Below are 9937 nucleotides of genomic sequence, written 5' to 3' on the forward strand. Positions count from 1 at the left end.
ATTAAATTAAAACATTTCCAAAGCATAAGCAACACAGATTTTCCACATATAGACAGGTATTACAGCAAAAGTATTACAAATATAAACAATTTAAAACTAATCATTTTGAAACCAAAATATGTCACGTAGCAAAACAATAAATAACAAGTGTAGTAGAAATGACAAATACAAAACAATAGAATTATATTAAATTATTTCAAACAATGTTACAATAACTCTTTAATACAATATTATTTAAAGCCATAAAAGTAGGCAATGCTGAAAGTCATTTATTAGTTAGTGAAGGTCCAATAAATAAACATTTTTGATCTGGTTGTGTTGTATCATTTAATGGTGAGGGGCTAACAACTTGATAAGGCGTGCAGCTAACATCCCACCCATTGATTGATACGATAAATTTGAAACACTCGTTGCTCGCTGATGTTGAACATGAACTGAGTTGGTCCACGGAAGAAGTAAATATATCCTGAAAAACAGAATAGAAAAAGTAACCCTCAACTCAGGCTCTCAGTTCTACCATTATGTTCAAACAAAGCACTCGGAATTAAATGAATAGCTCCACTCCAGAGCTGAGTCAATGTTCACCCCAAACTGATAAAGTGAAGATCTTGCATCTTTCTGAAGGTCCTAAAATTAAAAGATCAAATAAACGTAGTCTTTTCTGGGTGAATGGCCTTATCTTTGGCATCCAATGTAAGACCAAGCCTGTCCCTACTTGACAATGCACACATACACGCACATAAGCACACTTCCAGTAGGGGACACTAAAGAGCAACCAGCAGCAGGAACAACGATTGATTTTACTGTCCCGAAACCAGAGGCAATGAACTAATCGTATTGACCCCATTATTGCCCTACCATATCTAAGATCGTATCTCTGTATAGACCAAGGGTCAAATCTGGGAACTTTATGATCTGATTGGCTCACCTACTCATTAGATTAAGTCACTGAACATTGAGAAGCTCTGTGCAGTACCATTTTAACACAAGAATTTGCTCTTTTCCATTGAAAATGTAGTTAAATGCTACTTTTGTAATGGAAAGATTACATCAATACTTTGAATATCTCAATATTTCACAGAATATTTGTTTTTAAATTTACCGTTATGTTCAAATGCTGCATCCAGTCTACCGGGGACCCCTGGCCAATCCTCCTGTATCTGGCGTGGGTAACCTTCATCCATGGTTTGTTTAATTTCATCATAACTGAAAGGAGAAGCACTTTATGTAAACGGTGATCTATTAGTGGCTTAAAATATTTACATGAATATTTATATAAGGAATGGACCATTACCTCCAGTACTGGTTTCCTGCAAAGAATAAAGTCTTTGAAGTCTTCCCAATATGAATAGTTGCATCTATTTTCCTGATGGATCTTGGAATACCAAATCGGTGGATGTACTTTGGATATCCTGGCAGAACATCATAGCCATTGATGGCCCAGTATTTGTTTCCTATAGGATTACAGGACTTTTGTTAGTATCTGCATATAAGTAAAGGTGGAGTTTTTTCTTTTCCTCAACGTCTCCTCATGAAGGCACTATTTCTCAGCTAGGATGCTAGATAGTCAGCCAATTCCCAAGCCTCTGCTGATACTTTGTGATTTCTTTTTGCAAAAGTTGCACTTCTGGAGAAGTATCTTGCTGTCTCTTGGTGCCTCTTCCTGAAATAGGGGATTCCATTCTACCTAGCACAGCACATCACTACAGGCACAATCCTAAAGGGCATTATAGTTTCTAATGTGTTTGCAAGTACTCTCTAGTAATGACTCCACGAGGTAAGGTTGTAGTACTTGAACTGTAGTGACCTTAGTCCTTTATTGCAGCTCCTAGAGTGAGGACACCAAGAGGTGAGCTCCCTTTTTTACTTGATTACCTGCAGTGTACAGGTGACCCTTAGGTCTCCAGCAGCAGCACCCTCTGGTGTACAAGTATGGTGTATACAGGGTGAAGTACATTCAAAGGTCTAGTGTTACCGTACATATATTAACATGCATACATAACAGTTTGAAAAGCACCTTTTTAAAACATTTCAATCTCTAAAGTTATGCACTAAGAATGCAATGTGAATTTGACCCATGTTTCTGAAAACTCTCCCATTTCACTGTTGCATTGCTGTTTCCATCACTATGTTATCCTAAATTCCTACTCCTGCGTTCTTTAGCAAAGAAAAGTAACAGTAATTAACCTTTAATAACAACAAGAAAATCCCTCTCCAGATTTTCATACGCAGCATCGATCCTTGCAGGAATATTTGGCCAGAATGAATTAATTAAAGTCAGCTGAGCCTCAGGCAGTTGTGGGTGTCTCCTCCAGAAAAACCTAATGAACAGCAGGGATTTAGTGGAATATATCAGAAGTAAACCTCAGCTGAATTAAAACTTCAGCATTTACCACTATCTTCATATTATACATAGTTATTTCTGTAACACAACATTAGTAAACTACTTGTTAAAATAAAGTTATTTTCAATGGTACATCACATGCCTTAAAATATTGCCTTGCCAAAAAGTAGATAGATGACTCATTCCAGGCCTGGGTGAATACTGCTCACATTACAACAGTGACTACACCTCAAAAGGACTTGATTGGCTGTAAAGCACTTTGAGACGTCCTGAGGCATGAAAGGTGCTATATGAATGCAAGTTCTTGCTAAGTTCCTTTACTCTGTAACTAGCCACTGAGACCTGTGCCAGAGTAGCCAGGCTAGACTGTTTTTTATTGTCTCATTCAGTGAAGCATATTTTGGCTTGAATCACCATCACTTCTATAGACCTTGATGAGAGCAGGAATCCGCCCTGTGGAGAACTGTCGACAAAAACCCACACCTACCACTCAATGGTAAAAAGACAAAACTGTTTATCAAAAATGTAATCGAATATTTTTAATAAAACATTTCCATTGTGAAACTATATCAATATTATCAGTAAAAATTGTTTTGGGATATTCAATATAGTTCATACCTGTCTTTGAAAAATATCATCTCTCCACGAAGCCCAGCAACTGCATCAAAGGACAAGTTAGGATCACATTTATCTGGTGTTCTTGGTGGAGGTGGTCTGGGGTTTGGATGGATATTATTTGATGCACCTTGTGTAGAGTAAAAATATTTCAAAATATTGTAGAAAATACTGTTCAAGGCATTACCAGTACTCCCCGACTAAAGTAGATTAACACTAGAGTCCAATTCTAGTTAAAGTGCATTAACTGTGAAAGATTTATTGCACTTCAAGGAATAGTCAAGTTCACAGATAATACCAAATTAGAGGGGAATTTATCCTGGAGGGAGCAGCCAGGGTGCTAAGGAGATAGGAAGAAATAAAGGCAGTGAATTTCTAAGGGGTTCTCCCGCTCGTCTGAGTAACTTCAGCGAGAGAGCAACGGAAATCCCGGAAAATAGTGTGAACAAAATTTATGCCATTTTTCCAGGGTTTCCACAGCTCTTCCACCGAAGTTATGGCAGATGATCGGGATAAACCCCGTGGAAATTCAACCCAGTAATCTTTCAATGGATGAAACAGAGCCAGAGAAATTTAACATAGATACATGTAAAGTAATGTACATTGGAAGAAAAAGTGAGCAACATGTCTATGACTGTTATACAACTAGCTAATGGTAAGTTTGAAAGGTCTGCAGCTGTTGGTAGATTTGGTGCTTAATATATTAGGTCAATGTGGAGCAGCAACCAACAAAGCGTATAAAATTCTGAATGATAGTATTAAATCAGTAAAGTATAATGTACAGTACTCTGGTTTACTGTATCCAAATTTGGTTACCGAGACTAAAGAAAAACGTTACAGCCCTGGAGGCAGTACACACAGCTATGCACTGACCACTCAGGGATTGAGCTATGAGGGTAGACTGGAGAAACTTTGACAGAAAGTGATTGAGAAGGGACCTCAACAACAACAGCAACTTGTATTTATATAGCACCTTTCCTGTAGTAAAACATCCCAAAGCGCTTCAAAGGAGTGTTATAAGACATAAAATTGACACCAAGCCACATAAGAAATGAGGGCAGATGACTAAAAGCTTGGTCAAAGAGGTAGGTTTTAAGGAGCGTCTTAAAGGACGAGAGAGGGTTAGAAAGGCGGATAGGTTTAGGGGGGAATTCCAGAACTTGGGGCCTAGGCAGTACATAACAGATAGAACAGCACAGAAAAGGCTAATCTGGATCAATACTTCAATGTAAGCCATAACAGTAAGACAAGTGAGCATTCTTGATGAAAGCTGAGCCTTTGATATATTTTCTTTTTATTACTGAAATGTACTTCATTTGTGCCCTTTCCATCTCCTGGACAGCGAATTTAGGTCTGATGTCAGGAACTATTTCTTTATACAAAAAGCACTCAACACTTGAATAGATTTCTGGGTTAGATAGTTGGTGCTGCAATATGGAAAACTGTAGATTTTTTTACTGAATTGATGAGCTAAGCTGATGGGTCAAGCGCTCCTCCCTATTTACCTTGTGACAACTGTTTTAAATATATGTGAATATAGCTTTTGTCGATCTGCATTCAGAAAGGAAATACTTCTTTTGTTATAGCTCACTATAACATTAAATGGCCATTTTTTAAATAATTAGGCTAGATCACGTTAATTTAGGCCCTGATTGTGGGATGCTGACATATGAACACTTAACATGATCATCTGAGTTCTGCTCTCTGCTATTTTTGCAGACCCGTTAACCCATTTGTTTAAAATGTTTACTTCTTCAATAAAGCAACAGAGAAAAAAATTACAGATGAACATGTTATGTATTTATACACCAGTGTCCCACAGTGTAATTTCAGGGTTTTAACCAATACATGAGATCAGGGCACAAGCACTGAAAGCTTGCAGTGAGTGTTTCAGGTCCATATGTAATCAAAAGGTCCAATAGAAGTGAGTTAAGCACAACACCAGCAAACTTTGAAATCTTAATTTACAGCAACCCATTTATTCTAGATAAATGACTGGTTATAAAGGTAATTCATTTTTTTATAATTCAATCACAACACATGATGTTATTACATTGACAGTACAACAGCTCTTCAACTATCTGTATAGTCACTAATTGTAAGGCAGAAATATTTCTGTGTATATTTGAGACTTAAACCTACCATATAAAGCCTGGATTCCATTCACATCGTCCAGAGGAAGACGGAACTTGTTCATACTTGTGTATGTATAGGTGGGGTACATCAAAGCCCCAGGATCACGAGAGTGAGCGAGTCCCAGTGCATGGCCAAATTCATGGGCAGCCACAAGGAACAGGTTATATCCTAAATAAAACAGTCACAAAACAGCAGATTTAAAATCTGTTGCAACTCATGTCATTCTAATGCATATTTAAAATGTTTCTAAACCAACATATAAAAAGCTATTTAGTGCATGGAATATGATAGGAGTCTAAACTTAAATGCTCAATTTCATGTAAATACTCAGTCCTTTTTCTCAGATAGTCAAATATATGAATGAACATTTTAAATCTACTCCCAAAGTTTATTATCAAATGTAACGGGTCAAATATTCAGAACTAGATATAAGTCATAATGAACAGATTTACCAAATTTATAATCCAATTACATTTCTATGTGGCAAAAAACTAACTTGTAATTCTTAAGGATGCATTCATATGGCCATCAGAAAATGGGATCTTATATTAAGATATTGTAGGAAAAAAATACCCTTAAAATTAACATTGCTAGCTAACAACTTACTTAAATTGGTTTCTAATGAAAAAAAATCCTATTAGCTTGTTCACATTTTCTCCACTGATAATATTATTCAATCTTTGTACCATTTGATCCCATTGTCCAGGTTTCATCCTCATCAAAGTGAGTGTCCCCTCCAATGCCTGCTGCAGGAGGAAAAGCATGTGCCAGTAATCCATTAGCTCCGTCAAATGGATAATTGTCACCGTGTTCTGGAAACAATGGAATGAAGAATCATCAAAGTGAATTCAGAAGCTGTGAAGGTCTGACTATGTGTAAAATACTAAACATTTTAAGGTAAATAAACATATTAACAATTTTTACCTATTTTCTCTCCTCACAAAGGGCACTATGGTAGATTTTAACTTTGGGGCAGCCAACTGGCAGAATGAATCGCCCGGGTGGCCAATCCTGCCGATGGAACGCCCGGTCCACCAAACCATTTTGAGGGAGCCGGGCCTCTTTACCTTGCAACCAGTGAGCTGCGGGCACCATAATAGCATCCCACTGCAGCTCACCAACTTTGGTGGCCTGGAGGTCTATTCAGGAGGGGCAAATACAGAGCAGGGGGAGCCTATAGCAGTAGCAGTCCACTTTATTCTTGTAGAGTCCAAAAGAGCATTCTTGCTCCTCCCCACAGAAATAATTTTAAACTTACCTTTTTGTTCCACTTCTGTTGTAAATCCTGGTTAAAAATGGGCGGAGCCTGCTTGCCAAGTTGTACATTAAACTGCAATGGATTCCAATTGGACCTCAATTTGCACATTAAAAGGGCCTACCAGCTGAAACAGGTGGGCGCTGTGGCCATCCAGTGGAAGGCCCCTTTGAGAATGGTGGCAGCCATAGCACTGCAGCCAAAAGAACCAGTAAACCATTTTCAGGCAACAACTGTCCCATTTACACCGGTCTACAATATCAAACATTCATTAAACCATGATCTTATATAGGTATTTCTCTTGAATTCTATTTATACTGTTTATTTGCTTGTTCTTGTGTTGTAATATCATTCACAAAATAATTATTATAAGAAATCTTGATTGCTAACTTTATTTTGAAACCAGCAATAATGTAAATGAACCGGTTGGTACCTCGAGCCCCAAATGAGATCATTATATCAGCTTCTCCTTCATTGATTCTTGTGAACTTCAAAGGTGTGATGTCACTCCAAATCTTCAAAGCTCTCCTTATCGCTGTGTTCACATGAGTAGATGGCATATCCGGGGTATAGTTTACAATTCTTTATTGAAGAAAATAAAACATGAGATTTTGTGCTATATACAATAGACCAAATCTTAGTTAGACTTTTTCCTGCACCTTTTAGCTCAAAAATGTTTTGCTCTGTAACTTACTGGGAGTGCTAGCTGATAACGGTGTGGTGGGGGCAACAGGGCAACTGGGACCTCAGTGAACATCGGATCAACTGTCTATCTCCTTAACCAATGAGATTTATGGATTGAGAAAGAAACAGAGGAATAACAGAAAAGGAGGGTGAATGAGTCAAATCAGCTACAGAAAGAGAAACAAAGGTGGGAAAGAAAGATTGGATTAAGAGAGAGAGAGAAAAAAGACAAAAAGGAAAAGTGAGAACATTTGCATGAATACGACTGAACAGTTTAAATTGTTGTCTTTCTGGGAGAGATTGATTGACATAGGTATAACAATCGTCACATCATTAATAGGGTATTTACACTCTGAATTACCAGCCATAACTTTCTGCAGTGAGTTTAATGGTCAGTTAATTTGCAAAGCCAGCAAGTTCTTAAAAATAATGGGGAGGCTAAGGGTGAGATGTCGTTTGTGTGAAGCAAACAGCGGAGCGGCGGGAATAGACCAGCAAGTTCTGGAGATTTGCAACTCACAGAGTATCTCTTGGTCCCCTGAACTTGCTGGCCGATTTACACATTAATAACAGCGTGCATTGTTAATACACCATTATTTTTCCAGCAAAATTTGGCTCAATCAACCACTGAAATGATGGTATGAAGTACCGTGAAAAATATTACCTGTATGTAATTTCATTGTTTTTCCATTTAAGATTTCTCGGAAAGTGATTATATTCAGCAATGTCAGGGACTCCACATCGAGGTTTTTCCATTACTTCCAGAGTTGCAGAATCCAGATTACCAGTTACCCTGAGACCAAAGAATTCTTGCATTTTCCTAATCTTATCTGATTGAGAGTTCTTTGATACATAATTTCTCATCTTTTTCGCAAATCCCGATGAACTGTCTTCAAGCTTATAATATCGGTTCAGATATATCTTCAAGAGAAAAAGTGATAGCGTTATTAATGTTGATTTACCTGTTCAGAACAAAAAGATTAATCTGATTAAATGCATTTGACAACTTTTTGTTAGTTGTATTCCACACAGTACCTCTGCAAAGTGCCAGTCCTCCTCATTTTTCTCTGTTTCTGAAATTAGTGGAATAGCAGAAGAAATTGTTAGATGAACTAAAACAAACAAAACGGAAAAGCAGAGGTACTTCATCTTTCTGTTCTCGACTGAATATTACGAGAGAAACGTCTGCCTTGTATTTTCTCCTTGTGGCTTTTATAGCATTGTATGTCCTGTGTTCCCTTAATTATAGGATGATTCAGATGTGAGTAACAGCGAAAACCACAGCTGTATCATGAGTTATTAAGAAAAGCCAGGATGTCCATTCAAGGACATGCTTCCCTTCCCTCATCCAGTAAATTAATTCTTTCCGATTTGCTTAAATGTATATCTACCAAGAAGCAATTTTAAACTGTGTTCAAATGATGTTCAATTGTTCAATGTCAGTAAAATTTACCATCATTATAAATGTTCATCTTTTTACAACACACCAAGATCAATGTTGAGTTTGTAGGAAACTGAATTATTTTATAACTATTAGAAACAGAAATCCTTCCCTTTTTTAGTTTTATTTATTTATTGATACGAACCATGGCTATGTTTATTATACGCGAGGGCATCACAATCCCGTTCTCCTCAAGCAAAGTTCCATAGGTGCTGCTTGCTACTTTTGCCATGTAGGCATTCTTTGTTTGTGAGCTTAAACAGTGAGAGTTATAGGCTGCTACATTGGGTGAGGTGGGGGGCTTAACAGGCAAACCTCTCCTCACCCAACATCCACATACACTCATCAAGCACCAGTAGGTAATGGTCAGGAGCAAGTAAAATGGCTAATTTTAAATCCCCCAAGTCTTCAACTGATAACTTGTACAGTCCATATCACCACCCTGGTTGAGGTCAGTTAACAACAACTTGCATTTATATAGTTCCTTTAAGGAAAGAAAAGATCCCAAAACACTTTACAGAGGAGTAATCAAAAAATGATTGAGATGATGGACTTTGGAGGAGTCCACTGTATCTACAATGTATTTCAGGGAGCTTGCCACAACATGAAGAACAACCTAGAGACTGTGAGATTTCAATGGCATTAATACACCAGGGACATCAAGGGACCATCTCATCTCACTCAGGGAACACCTCATAGATATAATAGAATAAGAACATGTACAAATAATTTGGCTGGCACAAAAGGTAAATGCAGTGTTAAGAAGTAAGCAGGTACAAAGTGAATTATTGGTAAGTCAATCTTTATTTATTGAAATCACTGGGCTATGTGTTCTGCTCTCCTTGGCTGCTTTGAATAGGACACATTCACGGGGATTGGGACTAATCATTTTGTATTGACACTGACAGTTCGCTCCTCTCAGCTTGTGCCTATCAATGGTGGCTGCAAGGAGTGAGTGCAGATGTCACTGTCTCTACAGAATGTTGTATTGAGTCCGCAGCCCCCTTGGTTGGCTGGACATGAGAGAGCTTCATAGAAACATAGAAAATAGGTGCAGGAGTAGGCCATCCGGCCCTGCAAGCCTGCACCACTATTCAATAAGATCATGGCTGATCATTCCTTCAATACCCCGTTCCTGCTTTCTCTCCATACCCCTTGATCCCTTTAGCCGGGTCCCCAACGACGAGTATAAAGTGGAGAAAGCATCAGACAGAGGTTACTCTCCCAAAACAGGATCAAAAAATCTAGAAAACATAAAAGCTGTTTTGAATCTGGTAAGAACAATTGCCTCCCAAAACTCTGCAGAAAAGCAAAGTTTATCATTTTGCTGTTATTTCTGTATTCATATTGGCATTTCCATTAGATACAGAAGCTACATATATTCATGAATAATGGCAACATTCTTGGTTGCTTGTTAATTATGCTTTACAATTTTTGTTGTATTTGTTGTGCTGAGTGTATA

General features: G+C 37.8%; 1 protein-coding gene across 1 annotated transcript; it reads right to left on the reverse strand.

The window, feature by feature from the left end:
* Window positions 1-224: 224 nt before the first annotated feature.
* On the reverse strand, window positions 225-8189 carry LOC139274763 (collagenase 3-like). Its single transcript, XM_070891450.1, has 10 exons — window positions 8070-8189; window positions 7699-7955; window positions 6784-6932; window positions 5782-5907; window positions 5102-5263; window positions 2963-3089; window positions 2188-2321; window positions 1295-1454; window positions 1103-1206; window positions 225-466 (listed from the first exon to the last, which is right to left on the reverse strand). Exons 1-10 carry the CDS (start codon window positions 8181-8183, stop codon window positions 366-368), a joined length of 1434 nt encoding a protein of 477 aa, XP_070747551.1. The 5' UTR covers window positions 8184-8189; the 3' UTR covers window positions 225-365.
* Between the last annotated feature and the right edge of the window lie 1748 nt (window positions 8190-9937).

The sequence above is a fragment of the Pristiophorus japonicus genome, chromosome 10 (assembly GCF_044704955.1).
Source record: "Pristiophorus japonicus isolate sPriJap1 chromosome 10, sPriJap1.hap1, whole genome shotgun sequence".
Classification (NCBI taxonomy): Eukaryota; Metazoa; Chordata; class Chondrichthyes; family Pristiophoridae; genus Pristiophorus; species Pristiophorus japonicus.